The following is a 15,185-nucleotide window of genomic DNA, read 5'->3' on the forward strand; positions in this document are numbered from 1 at the left end:
AGTAAAAGAAGGTAAAACAGCTAAGACTGTTTGACATTAAATGGTCTCACAGATGTCCTGTGCCTCAGTAAGACACCGTTTCCTTCCTTTTATCTTTGTTGTGGATATCAAGGTGTTTAAGTAAATTGTCTTTTAAGTTATATTTGAAATATATGCAGCACTTTTATAATAACTGAAGGTAACATCGTTACTTGATAATGCTATAAAATGCCACTGTGTGCCTGGAAAATATTTTTTTTTAAAAAGAGGAAAACTATTGAATATATATATATCCACTACGACAATGGAGCACAAGAAACTGGAGAAATACCAGGGCCTCAGGGAGGAACTGGAGAGGGCCTGGAAGGTGAAGACCACAGTGGTGCCTGTGGTCATCGGGGCCCTCGGGGCAGTAACCCCCAAACTGGATCAATGGCTACAACAGATCCCAGGAACAACATCAGACATCTCAGTCCAGAAATGTGCAGCAGTCCTTGGCACAGCCAAGATACTGCAGGACCCTCAAGCTCCCAGGCCTCTGGTAGAGGACCCGAGTTCAGAGGATAAGAACTGCCCCGAGGGCCCCGATGACCACAGGCACCACTGTGGTCTTCACCTTCCAGGCCCTCTCCAGTTCTTCCCTGAGGCCCTGGTATTTCTCCAGTTTCTCCTTTGTCCTGATGTTGCAGTCACTTGGTATTGCTACATGTACCACAACAGTTTTCCTCTGTTGTTTATCCACTACGACAATGTCTGTTTGGTTCGCCATTACCATTTGTCTGTCTGGATCTGGAAGTTCCCACAGGATCTTAGCTCTGGTGTTCTCTACCACCTTTGGGGGTGTTTCCCACTTTGATCTCGGGGTTTCCAGTCCATATTCTGCACAGATGTTTCTGTACACTATGCCTGCCACTTGGTTATGTTGTTCCATGTACGCTTTCCCTGCCAGTATCTTGCACCCTGCTGTGATGTGCTGGACTGTCTCAGGGGCCCTCCTTGCACAACCTACACTTTGGGTCTTGTCTGGTGTGGTAGATCTGGGCCTCTATTGCTCTGGTGTTTAGGCCTGTTCCTGGGCGGCCAGGATGAGGGCCTCTGTGCTGTCCTTGAGTCCAGCTTTTCAGCCATTGGTAGGATTTACTGATATCAGCCACTTGGGTTATTTGCTGGTGGTAATCCCATGTAGGGCTTGTACTCCCATGATGGTATCTCTGGCACCTCAACCTCCGTTCCCTGTTGTCTGAGACATTCACTGAGCACATTGTCTGTTGAGGCTTTGTCCTGATGTATTTATGGATCTTAGTTGTTTCGTCCTGGACAGTGGTTCTCAACATCACTAGTCCTCTGCCTCCTTCCTTGCGGCTCGTGTACAGTCTCAGGGTGCTGGATTTGGGATGGAACCCTCCATGCATGGTTAGTAGCTTTCTGGTCTTAATATCTCTGTGGCTTTTATCTCCTCCTTTGGCAGCTAATTATTCCTGCAGGGTATCTGATTACTGGCAAGGCATAGCTGTTTATCACACGGATTTTGGTCTTGCCATTGAGCTGGCTTCTCAGGACCTGCCTTATTCGTTGGAGGTATTTAGCTGTGGCTCCTTTCCTTGTGACCTCATCGAGGTTGCCATTTGCTTGTGGTATACCCAGGTACTTGTAACTGTCCTCTATGTCTGCTATTGTTCCTTCTGGGAGTGAGACCCCTTCTGTGCGGATGACCTTCGCCCTCTTTGTGATCAGCCGACCACACTTCTCTAGTCCGAATGACATCCCAATGTCCGTGCTGTAGATCCTGGTGGTGTGGATCAGTGAGTCGATGTCTCGGTCACACTTGGCGTACAGCTTGATGTCATCATGTAGAGTAGGTGACTGATGTTGGCCCCGTTCTTGAGTCTGTATAAGTATCCAGTCTTGTTGATAATTTGGCTGAGGGGGTTCGGGCCTATGCAGAAGAGTAGCGGGGACAGAGCATCTCCTTGGTATATGCCACATTTGATGGACACTTGTGCAAGTGGCAGAGGAGCCAAACACCAACTCCTTGTAGACCGCACAGTTGCCTGAGACTGCAAAACCCGACACACCAACCTGTGCATGGCTTGGATCGATTACAAGAAAGCCTATGACTCAATGCCGCATACTTGGATCATTGAATGCCTAGAGATGTATAACATCAACAGGACTCTGAGAGCCTTCATTGCAAACTCGATGAGGCTGTGGAAAACCACCCTTGAAGCCTATATATATATATATATATATATATATATATATATATATATATATATATATATATATATATATATATATATATTTAAATATAATTATATTAAAATATAATTATATATTTATAATTATATATATTAAAATATAATTGAAACATCGACATTCTCTCAATGTATAAATTTTGAAATCATGCAAATGTAACATGATTATATTTCTCTTTTGTTATAATTAAACAAAATGTTTTTTTTTTTTGGTTATTTGTATTGTTCCCTACCTGACTGTAATCTGGTTAATTGTTTTAACCGTGTAGTAAAATGGTAACAAAGCCCCTCTTTATTTCTTCTTCTGTGGTATTGTCTTTAAAATGTTTGCATCCCTTAGGCCCTCCCCTTTTGTCATGTTGTCCTGTGGGAGAGATGTGTACTATTTATCCATCCATCTATTTTCTGTTCTGCCTTGTCCCTAGAGGGCTCGGGTGGTGCTGGTGCCTCTCCAGCTACTTTCTGGGTGAAAAGCGAGTCTCCCTGGACAGGTCACCAGTCTGTCGCAGTTTACTATTTATTTTCAATCTAAATGCATCCAGTTTATTTATGGATTTATTAAGTTAATGGGAGCCATCATTTTAAAGACAAACCGTGTCACAGCCTGATCACTTAAAACCAGCACAAAGCAGAAAGTGAAGTGGATATAAAGTGATTCAGTTCAATGAGCATCAGCATTTTCTTCACTTATCTCAGTTTGCATTATAATAACAGGTGCAAACTGAGAACAAACTCGTTATCACTTCCACCTCTTCTTCTTAATGGCAATTAATAGTTTGTGTGAAGTCAGCTTTAATGAAACTCTTTAAACTTGTTCTTGTTACAGCTTCACTTTGTTTCACTGACACCAACAATACAACATAAACTTTAATGAGATGGTGTCATGAATACAATATCAACATAAAAAAATGACATAAAGCATATGAACAGACCTCGCTGGCTGAGCCTTCCTGTGAGGCAGACATGAGGTTAATACAGGAATTTTTTCAACTTAAATGACCTTTTTAAAGCCACTTGCTAAAGTTATGCTTTATATCACTGCATCCTTTCTCTGGTTCCCTAGCAACATGCTGGATTCCACTTTCTACTTTAACCTTTCAAAACAAGAGTTGTAACAACAAAACAAATATGAATAATACAAAATAAAACATGCAAGCTAAAATTATGACCATAAAACTCATTTTTGATAGTATGTTGAATGACATATTTTAGACTAATTTTTGAGAGAGTGGGCAGGAGTGATGGTTACTTCTTGACTTCTTGAATTATTATACAGGTCCTATCTAACTTTCTAACTGCGACGTCAGTTTGATTAGATTGATATAACCATTTGTTTGCTAGAGAAGTCTGCAGTCTGATTAATAATCTATGACAGTAGGAGTTCAACTCGCCCATCAGCTGCAGTGTGAAGAAGACAGTGGGTTTTGTGGTGTGTGCTCACATGCTGCTGTCCTCTGGTGACCAATCTTCCGGCGTTGAGCTGTTGTTCTGTCGACGGAAAGATTCTCGTGCCTTTCGGCGACGTTCCCGCTCCACTTCTTCAGCATCCTCAATACTCCTCTGAGCGGTGAGTCTGGGCAGAAAAACAACTACTGAAGTTCCAGCGGCTTTTTGTGAAAATGCTACAGATATGTTGAAACATGCACAGCCAAAAAGAGTCGCCAAAAGCAGAAACGCGGCACACATCTCATTTTCAAAAATCAGTAACAAGTGGTAGAAAACAGGGCATTAACTAATGTACATTCTTAAACACTTTTGATAAAATGTGCAAAAAGACTGCTGGTAAACATACAAAATATAAATTTATATCTACAGTATGCATTGTGCTGTAAATTCAATAAATATTTCACATTGCTTCACCTGTAAACATCACTTTGCATGTTGTTTCTACCCTCAATAATGTAATGTTATGGATTCTGTGTGTCTCTTTTATCCTCTCCTATCTGCTTACACTCACACACTGCAGTTGACATAACCATGTTCATGTGTGACTACGCCAGCAACAAATTGAAACTGATTAGACTTTAACTCTCTATTTTTTCTGTCAATAAAGCATTTCATGACAGGAAACAGAAGAAAGTGCTGTTTCCTGGTGGTGGTGGGCACTGGTATCACTTATTATGATGACTCTACTTCGATGCTATAGATGCAGTCTTGATTTCATAAGGTCAGGCTCTCAATCTTTATGCCAAGTTCCTGATTTTGTGTAACAAACATGATTTCCCATCATAGGCTGCAATGACAAGACATGACACTTACATTTTTAAAAATAAGTATTTGGGTTTCAGTTTGTTTTGGGGGGTTTTGCCAGTTGTGAAGTGCTAGGAATCAAACTCACAACCTCCATCTGGATGTAATAGCTCAGAACTACATCAGATCAGGTTCATTAGTGCAAGTTCAGATTTATTAATTTTTTTTACTTGGTCAAAGAATTATTTTGCTTTCACTTTGCATAGAGATGGAGATTTTAAGCTTGTTTTCCAAAACAGGCTTAGCATGCAGAGCTCATCTGTGCTGACATTGTCTTCCCAGTGACTTTAAGCAAACTTCTTCTTGGCTTTTCTGTATTGTTCTGTTGTAAACTGAAACCAGACGCAAGAACTGACATGCTGTCCCACTGAGTGTTTCCTTAAATAAAGGTTGATGAAGTTTCCTTGAGCCAAGCCATGGACGTCAGTACAGTCCACACCAGATTAGGACCAGTGATAGAAGGACACATCCAGCTTTTAAGAGCAGAAAGTGTCTGCATGAATTCAGTCAATGTTTAAAATTTCTTCATACAAATTGTGAGGTGAGATCAGGAAGTGACTGAAGGTTTGAGTTGATTTGAAGCCGCGTTCCTCAGTTTGAGGTGGCAGAAAGTCACAACATGCTTGAGGATGAAGTCGAATATGAACACGCCTCACACTGCCAGTCAGAGATTGATGTCTTCATTTGCTTTCGATGGTTTATTTTCTGGTACTTTCATTAAATACTCAGATAGCTGCACTGAAAAAAGAAAAGAGTTGAACCAACTTACTTAAACTGCTTCGATTAGTAACAAGTAATCCAATTAAGTTTGTCCAACTCAATCTATTAAGTTGGTTTAACTCGGCAAGTTTGTCAGTCTTTCTGAAATGATTTAGTTTTCTTCAAATGAAGAAGTAAAGTAATAAAGGATCTTTTTTAAAACATTTTTTGTTTTTTGCTCTAGTGGCTTTTATTTAAGAGTAAAGTGGGTAATGGAAGATGGGGAAGACATTTAGCAAAGGTCATCAGGCTGGGAATTGAACCTGCGATGGCCACATCAAGGTCTAAGACCTGCTTACCCTTGCACCACCGCAGCACCACAGTTGGTACAGAATCTGTCTCTGGTGAAGCTTGAGTCATGATGCCAGACGTCAGGATATGAACTTAATTATTTCAAGTCAAAGAAAAGTTCCTTTAAGTTAAAAATGTGTAACTCTTAAGTAAATTCAACACAAAAAAAGTAAATTGTCATCACTAAACCAAAAGAATTAAGTGAGAATGTAAATAAGTCAGGAACTCATTCAAAGCTCATTTAATCTTCAAATCATTGTGTCACTTTGCACAACAAAAAAGCAGCTTCTCATCTCTGTGAACACATCCTGAATGCTTTTGGACATCATGCAAGTGAATATGTCCAATTCTCTGCTTTTGTGTTTTCAGTTGCTTGTGCCATGTTGATCCTGTGGGTTCTGGTCAGTCAAGCGAAGGCTGCTAGCAGTTTGTTCAGCATCGTCTTCCTTCTCACGTGTTTATTTGCCATTATTTTTGTCTCTTGGTTTTCCTTCCCAGATGCCTTTCATATCTGGCCACCAGCCTCCCGATTAATCCCCCCAGCAGGCGACTCTGTTGTTCATGTTTATTTGGACATTAAGGAAACAAAGACAAGACAGGAAATCTAGACGAGTCTAATGGTTCTTCTGAGCCTTGCTGTGTCGTTGGAGCAGAATCAGTTACTTCATAACAGATCCATACACATGGGGTGTGTATGGATCCATCACAGATCCGTGATGGATAAGAACTGCCAGCAACCACACAAAGCCTTTTGCTCTGTCTGCACATGTTGAAGTGCAACAGGAGAGGAAGAGGGATCAGAGTCAGGAGGGAAGAGGTTGAGGGTATTTTGTAATCTCTCACGCTGTCATCAGGTGGATGAATGGATTGAATGATAATAACAAGGTTTAGCATTCAGCCTGAAAGCCCTCCAGCCTGTGTGGTGCAGACGGGCATGGTGGGAACACGTTACAGATGAAGTCACTGTGCTACAGGAACAAGTCAGAACAGAGAGAAGCAATGAGTCACTGCAACTCCAGAACATAAATCAACAGGTGGGTTCAGAAGCCACAACAAGTCAGACTTTATTTTATCAATCACTTGGCAAAATTACTGAAACTGAATAAAGTTCAACTTTACAGTATACTCAGACAATATGAGGACCATGAGGCAAACAGCAGAAACAGACTTGAAGTATCTTGGCATAACACAGAGTTACTTGATTTCCTCTATGAGAAAAAATTGATTTGGTTTCAGAACTATCAATGCATTGGAGCAGAAACAAGCATGAGTTTTTTTTTAGAGGAAAAACTTCACCTTGCAGTTAAAAAAAAAACTTGGTTAGTTCAATATAAACAAGTTGTTTTGGTTTTTTTAACAAAATGATTGATGTATGACTCAATATTTCAAACCCAACCTGGGAGGCGTCGCCCAAACGACTGACTGCTTCGTGTCACTTTGACATGGAGCGAATGTTGCTTCATTTTGATGCTTTCTGTGGTAGCTGGCACTGTGACACCTTTGACCTTTTTGAGAAGATCCCTCCTAATTTATGACATTTTCTTATTCGTTAGCCATATAGAAAATTTTGAGATGAAAGACTCAGCATTATTTTTTAATTGAAAAAAAGGGAAAAAAGATGAGTTCAGAAGATCACTGTGGAAAAGAGAAAACAAGCTGGCAGCTTCACTAGAGAACCAAGGAAGTCTTCATTGATTTACTTTTCCTAGCAAGTAGCAAGAGGGTATTACAGCAGATACCTTTCCCAGAACTGTTACAGCACTGCTGACTGACCGTCCTTCATTCCCTCAGTCAGCAGAGAGTTGAGAGAGGCCTGTGCTCTCATCACTCATCAGCCCACCTCCCCCAAAAAACACATTCCAGAATGTCTTATCTCTTTGGACACACAGAGGCAACTCACACATGAGTCAGGGATCCAGTCTTAGAGGTCACAGATCTGCCCCGGTCTGTGCTGCAGGCTGAGCCAACCTGACAAAGAGCTGATTAAAAGCAGATCAGGTCTGCTGCACGCCTGCCATGACCCTATACCCATAACAGCAAGTCTTTGTGACCGCTTCTTCTGTCTCACAATAAGAAACCTGGAAAGAATCTGAGAGCAAATAAAGTCTTTCCAAAAACCAGCAGCACGAGTTCAAACTGAAGATCATGCTGTAAACATCTCCAACGTCCCTCCAACAAATATTTAAGAGATCAGAGCTAATTATTTATTTCATACCAACAGATGTTCAAAAGTATTGAGACACGCCTTTAAAAATGTCTTTTTTAATGAATGAGATTCAGGTATTGTTGTTTAATCTCAGTTATGAAAATTTCACCCAAATTTTTACTCAAAGTAAAAAAACAGTTGACAAATTTAAGTTGTATTTATTTCTTCTTTTAATTTTTGACAACTACTCTTCACACATTAAGTTGAAATGCCTTCAGTGAGGAACTTTTTGAACAAGTCTCTGACATCTGTCTAATATTTGAATGATTTCTTTAATGTACAGCAGGTTTCATCTCAATAAGATCAAGATCTGGGTTTTCTGGACTTTCCATTTCAGAATTTTCTTCGTCTTTTCATAATTTCTTGAACATTTTGTGCATTACCATGTTTCACTTCCTGTGTCCAGACTGACTTCTACATGGTTTAGTGTTTTCCTCCACTAACTACCTTTTCTACATAGTGAAGTTAATGCTGGGTTTTTGATGATGAGCTGACCAGGTTCTGCTGCAGCAGTAGATCACTAAACCCAATAATAAAACTTCTTTGACTTCCTTCTTTGACTCATTAGCTGCTGCAGTCTTTAACTGTCTGAGGTTCTACTGAAATGGTTTCCTATTCATGTTCACCTAAAATGATACACTTGTGTGTAATTCTAGCTATTTAAAATGACAATATATGTGGGAATGTCTGAATTTAATCCTGACCAGAAGCTGCTTTGGTTGTGGCCTTGGTGTCACAGAAACAAACAAATGGGTATATTGGATATATAATTATACTACTGAGGCCAATACCTCAGTAGTATACACTACTGACTCTATATATCATCTATCCATGTGATATATATGTGTCCAAATTTGATACAAAAAAAATATGTCATAATTTTTCACATTTTTTACATCCTTCAAAGTTGTACCAAATATTAGAAACAAAGATCTCAGAATAGAAGACAATTATAAACCAAAGAAACAATAAACATCACAGAGAAAGCACCGCATGAAGTTGCTCAGAAGCAGGTCAACATGTCCAAGCGATCTGAACTCCCTAAGAGAAGGGAACATGACTAACGGTGCTGAAAAACAGCCAAGCAGTAAATTGTCTGATACAGCAGTGGGCTGGAAGTCATTGCCTGCATTTGGTGTGATGTCATGGTTTCTGTCTGCACAGTCCCATCTTCTCAGTAAACTATATGTCAGGATGAGAGCCAAACACTGCCAGCTGGTATCTTGAAGCCTTGTGATTCTTTCAGTGACTCACCAATTACAAAAGCTCAACAGAGACAGAGGCAAGAATCAAACCGTAAGCATTCATTCTGATTCAGAGGAAAAGCTTTATGATGGCAGCAATTCACACAAAAACCATTTTTATGATATCAGGTGACAAAATGTTTTGATGACCTATCTGAATGTTCATGAATACATTTTAGAAAACTGAGACTCATTGGGATAGGTATTATATCCTAAATATTATATATATACATGGAACAACATAACCAAGTGGCAGGCATAGTGTACAGAAACATCTGTGCAGAATATGGACTGGAAACCCCGAGATCAAAGTGGGAAACACCCCCAAAGGTGGTGGAGAACACAGAGCTAAGATCCTGTGGGACTTCCAGATCCAGACAGACAAAATGGTAATGGCGAACCAACCAGACATTGTCGTAGTGGATAAACAACAGAGGAAAGCCGTTGTGGTAGATGTAGCAATACCAAGTGACTGCAAACAGGAAAAAAGCACGAGAAACTGGAGAAATACCAGGGCCTCAGGGAAGAACTGGAGAGGGCCTGGAAGGTGAAGACCACAGTGGTGCCTGTGGTCATTGGGGCCCTCGGGGCAGTAACCCCCAAACTGGATCAATGGGTTACAACAGATCCAGGAACAACATCAGACATCTCAGTCCAGAAATGTGCAGTCCTTGGCACAGCCAAGATACTGCAGGACCCTCAAGATCCCAGGCCTCTGGTAGAGGACCCGAGCTCAGAGGATAAGAACCACCCGCAGTGGGTGAGAAGGGAATTTTTAAATTTATTTTAAATATATATATGACACCTCCATAGCAGGAGTGTGTAAATTCCCAAACACCACCTTTTCAGACATCCTGGAAGTCCTTTCATCAGGACTTCAGGTAAAACTGTCCATGAGTCAAATTCATCTCATTCTGGCTCAAAACAACACGTTGATTTCATGATAGCAATCCGACTGGTTCCGACTGATTGACATCTAACTATGCCTTTCAGAGCTTCACAAGTCTGCACAGGTTTAACACACATCAGCAATGGGTGAATGTGGCTTTAAACAAGCATGTGAGAAGAAAATTCAAACTATATGTTTGTTTTGTTGTAATGTCTGAGTCAAAGGCTTTCCTTCAGAGTCCTGGCTGACCACAGCACATCCTCTGTCCTCTGCTGTCTGCCTTCAGCTGGATCTGGTTGTAAACAAGATATCTTGCCATCAAAAGACAGTAATTTCTCGTCTATGTCCTTTCCTTACTCACCTAGAACAAATAAATCAAAGCAGACACTTTTTGTCCAAATTAAATAAATATAAATATGGTTAAACTGAAGTGAAGTCTTTGTATTATGTAGTGCTCAGTGTGACATTTGTACTTTTTCTTGTTTCTTTTTTCTTTTTTTTTGGCTGCAGATACAACAACACAGATATTTAGTTGACATAAAATGTAAATTAATTTAAACTAAAATTAAGACATATTAGAAAAGAATGAATTTGACTAAAGGAACCTTGTTAGAGCTTTTGACTTGTTTCTGTCTTTGTTTGGTAAAAACCTGTATAATCTGTTAAAATCTTTGTTAGAATGAAAAAAGTGAACAGAACTGAGGAAACCATGGGAAATGATTCAATTGTAATTTTAAGTAGCATCCCAAATGACCAGACAAGCCAGGCTGCAGGTGCAGAAATGGTTTGAGTCACTGAAGAGCCTCACAGAACCAAACTGAGAGGCAAACCCCAGAAAAAAACAGGACATACCTTCATAAATGTGGACTTAGAAAACAATAGAGAGACTCAGGTGACCTTTCCCCTCTGACTCTGGTTAGTGACTCCATTTCCCAGAAAATCCTCTGGCATCTACTTTGTCTTAAATTTTTCAACTGAAAAGTCTCCATTGCCATCCTCACTTAGTGAGGTTTAGTAGCAAAATGATCAAGCAATAGATTAACTATTTACTACAAATATTAGCTTGTGGAAAGATACACCTAAATCCCCATGTGACCCATAACGTTTCCACTAATCCAAGGGTTTTTCACTAAGACAGACAGACTTTTGCAGCAAACGCCCTCAAAATCTACCCCAAAAAATAAAAAAACAAGACCTGACAAAAACTCTCAGGTTACTGATGATCACTTAAAAATAAAATACCCAGCTTGAAGCAAAAAGTCGTGTTTACTCATGTTACCTCAGTCACTGTTTGAGATGCATGTCATTTAAACATTAACCTCAGTGGCTGTGCAGCTTTCTAGAACAAAGAGAAAAAACCATGAGAAACTGAGACGTATCCATCACATACCTCATTAGATTTTGCAAACCTTGTTTGCTGGAATTCCTCCTCAGCAGAGTGTGGGACATGTTTGCTTCTTTTCTGCGTCTAGTTGTCCTCTTCTTGTTGCTTCACACTGGTGGAAATAACAGAGATCACACCAGCTGCTGATACGGCTCTAAGATCAACCCCTCTGAGAGAAGGTGTTTTTGTCCAGAAGTTGTACAAAGTTAAACAGCACTGAAGTGTTTGGGAATAGGTGTGAATGGTAAAGTCTCTTTAAGCACACGCACGCACACACACACACACACACGGACAGTCCCAATCCTTACAAAGCTTGCTGAGAATGCCAGCAAGGCTCAAGGGGACTAGCTCCTTTCTCCCAGGGAGGCTGGATCTTTAGTCGTTACACTCCCCCAGCACAAACACACACATCACCCCTCCCTCTGTTCTACATGTGGTTTTCATTGAAGAGCGGCGGGAGAATCCCTCTTTTCAGTCTCTATTCCATCTGTCTGTTATTCCTCCAAACATGGTTTTCCCAAGGGTAGAATAAAAAAACAAGAATGTGTCCCTGAAATTGATTTATTTTTTTTTTTTATGTGAGTGAGGTGAATGAAACACAAACAACAAGTTGAGTGAATGTAAAACTTCCTGGCACCAAAAACAAGATACTGTTTTTATATACTGCTCCAAAAAATAAAGGGAACACTCAAACAACACAATATAACTCCAAGGAAATCAAACTTCTGTGAAATCAAACTGTCCACTTAGAAAGCAACACTGATTGACAGACAATCAATATCACCTGCTGTTGTGCAAATGGAATAGACAACAGGTGGAAATTTTTTTCATGTTTATTTCATTCATTCAGATCTAGGATGTGTTCTCTTCATTTTTTTAAGTGGCAGGCATAGTTTACAAGATAGTGTTTTTGGTGCAAATTACTAATCAATACTCAGATCAGCATATTTACAAAAAAAAAAGTATAATTTGGCATCTATAACATTTGCAGTCATGCATATCCAATGCAATTCAGTTGTGAAAAAGGCATGAGCTGCTCCAAAATGCTGCAGCAAGACTTTTGGTGAAAATCAAGAACCAAGACCATCTTTTTGTAATTTTAACTTTATCAGCCCTATGTTAAAGTTAAGATCTTCTGCTTAAATATGAAGTGTTTTTAAAGAAGTGTAGTCGACTCAGCCAGAAGATTTGAACAAGTCGGTAAATGACAGCATTGCTTTTTTTCTATTTATTGTAATCATTCACCAACAGCAATTCTTTTTTCAAAGGTTTGGTTGGCTCTATTGGCCTTTATTTGAAAGTATTTTGACAGGAAACAGGGTAATGAGACAAGAGGAAGACATGCGGCAAATATCAATATTGAACCTGCGACCGCTGCCACAAGGACTAAAGCCTCAATACATGGGATGTGCTTTGCCACTGCACCACCACAGAACCCGCCGACAGCATTTCTTATTTCTTGTGTCTCAGTCCATTCCTTCACCTTGTTGCTACCTGTGTTGAGCCCTGGTTTCCGCTCCACAGTGCTGCCTTGGTTTTGGACTATTTGAGATTTTTGAGCCTTATTTCTTCATTAGATCATCATTATTCACTTCAACCTGACTCCAGCATCCTGCCTCACCACTTCCACCACACTTCATGACATTATTAAAGAGGTCTGAAATGTTTGGCATTATTTATAAAAACATTGAGTATATCATTCTTTAAAAAAAAAGAAATTATGGCATAACTTAAATATATATTGCTGTTGTGTGAGAATGGACTAAATAATAACCACATCCAGAAGAGGTTCCTATTGCTTCAACATTTAAATGTCCGCTCATCTGTAGATAAACTTTCCTTTGACATGTGCAGCTCTCAGGGTGTGGGAGGCATTCTGACATGGAAGACGGGCGGGGCGGGGTGGAGCGGGGTGGGGTGGGCCAGGGCAGGGTGGGGGGGTGGGGGGGGGCCAGGCAGGGCAGGGCGGGGTGGGGGGGGTGGGGGGGGGCAGGGGCGGGGGGGGTGGGGTGGGGTGGGGCATGGCAGGGCAGGGCGGGGTGGGGCAGGGTGGAGCTGGGCAGTGCAGTCAGAAAAAAATAAACTTCCACACACTGATATAAGCATCAGATTCTGCTGAACATCATCGTTCTCAGATTAGAAACTGGAAAATTATAAAGTGGCACAGAGCGAACCACTGCTTCTGCTGCAGAGTATCGACTCGAGGCGTAAAAAGAGAGATACAACATTCAGGACTGCTTTGTGTTTAATTGGAGTTTTTTTCCCAGTTCCATAACATTGTCTAAACAGGACAGACTTCTGAAGCTATAATTTTAAAAGCAGACTAGAAAATAAAACCCTAGTTTTATTATTTTCTAAAATGAGTCTCTGATAAATAACAGTTTCCAAATATAACTCAGAGGCATCTCTGTGACATTCCTGCAAAGGCTACAGGGATAAAGTTAGCTTCTGAGGAAACGTTAGAGCCCTGGAGTGTCTGAGGTCTCTGGCAAGTTGGAGGCAGAGCCCAAAGCAACATACAAGGAGTGAGAGAATGTCTGGAAAAATGAGGGAATTACAACAAAACAAACTGAGAAAATGTCAAAGAACGTCAGGTGAGTTGATCAGTTAAAGACAAAAGGAAAAACAATTTTCATCTCCTCATAAATATCATTTCTTGGGGGGTGGAAGTTTGTTTTCTTTTTCTTTTTATGCAATAGTTAATATGTTAGACACATTGTTTTATCTCAGTTTAATATTAAAAAAAGCAATAAAAAACTGATAGCAAACTCCAATTTTACCCATGAACACATTGATGTCTATTTCTACACTCCTGAAATGGTTTTAATTAGAAATGTTCTTTATTGTCCCAGACTGGGGACAATAAAGTTCAGGTCTAACGGGAGCATCAAGTTCTGTCACAAAGTGTTTAAACCATAAAACAAACAAGATTAGAAATACTAGGAATAATAATAAAGCTGACAGTACTAGATTTTTATATAAAAACCTGCAGTTAAATTAGAAAATATTTATATTATGAATCCATCTGAACCTGTCAGAATTGACTAAGTTAAGGTGTTAAAAGAGGTTATTGTAAAATGGAAAATGATTATCATTTCCTAATGTTTTTACACAAAGACTCATTCAGTGACATTAAAATAGGATTATATAACTACATTGAGAGAAGATTTGCTGCTCTAAATGCACTTTTGAGTCTCTCATATTTATATTTATACATAAAGAGATGAAAGGCACTGGATAAATCTGGACACTACTGGAAAGGCAGACTGGAAATGGATTTCTAACACAAATAAGCTTTAACAGTTTGATTGCATAATAAAGCTTTGGCTGTTGGATTATTTATTACACATTGTACCGCCTTCGTATTCAGCTGAAGAAGGTCATCCATTTTCAAACTGACACTTATTGGACAGTTTAAAGAGTTTCACTGATTTCATATCAAAACGTGTCACAGATGTAAACTTTATGGGCTTAGTTTAACCTTAACTAGGGTAACTAGTTATTTATTTAATTCCAACCAAAGTAGGACAGTCCAGTAGTAGGTCTGTTTTTAATCATTGCTACTTCACTTCTCCATCCATCCTCTTTTGGTCTATACCTGCAGCATCAGGAACGTTGGAGCCTTTCTCCAGAGCTGATTGGACGAGAGGCCTGGTCCACCCTGGACAGGTCACCAGGACAATAAAGGACAACACAAAGACATCCAGGGCAAACATCCATGCACAAACACACTCTTACCTAAGAGTAAGCAGTTGCATGTTTTTAGACTGTGGGATGAAGCCAGAGTGTCTGCAGTAAACCAAGGCATGAATGGGAAGAACATGCAGCTCCATGCAGAAACATTCAGGCCTGAACCCTCCATTTATGGTATTTTAAAGTAAAAATAAAAAAAATGTTCCATTAAAAAAATGACCAAACATACCACGTG

At 39.9% G+C, this 15,185-nt stretch overlaps 1 protein-coding gene across 2 annotated transcripts in view; it reads right to left on the reverse strand.

The window, feature by feature from the left end:
- lsp1a (lymphocyte specific protein 1 a) overlaps positions 1-11,580 on the reverse strand; it is a 47,125-nt gene extending 35,545 nt beyond the window's left edge. For both annotated transcript variants that reach the window (XM_055022691.1, XM_055022690.1), the window contains exons 1-2: positions 11,264-11,580; positions 3,676-3,807 (exon numbers count right to left, since the gene is read on the reverse strand). In XM_055022691.1, coding sequence (XP_054878666.1) covers positions 3,676-3,807; positions 11,264-11,322 — 191 coding nt within the window. In that variant the 5' untranslated portion in view covers positions 11,323-11,580. The remainder of the gene's footprint in view (positions 1-3,675; positions 3,808-11,263) is intronic.
- Positions 11,581-15,185: the final 3,605 nt, after the last annotated feature.

Source organism: Poeciliopsis prolifica, unplaced genomic scaffold, assembly GCF_027474105.1.
Source record: "Poeciliopsis prolifica strain line A6 unplaced genomic scaffold, Auburn_PproV2 SCAFFOLD089, whole genome shotgun sequence".
Lineage (NCBI taxonomy): Eukaryota > Metazoa > Chordata > Actinopteri > Cyprinodontiformes > Poeciliidae > Poeciliopsis > Poeciliopsis prolifica.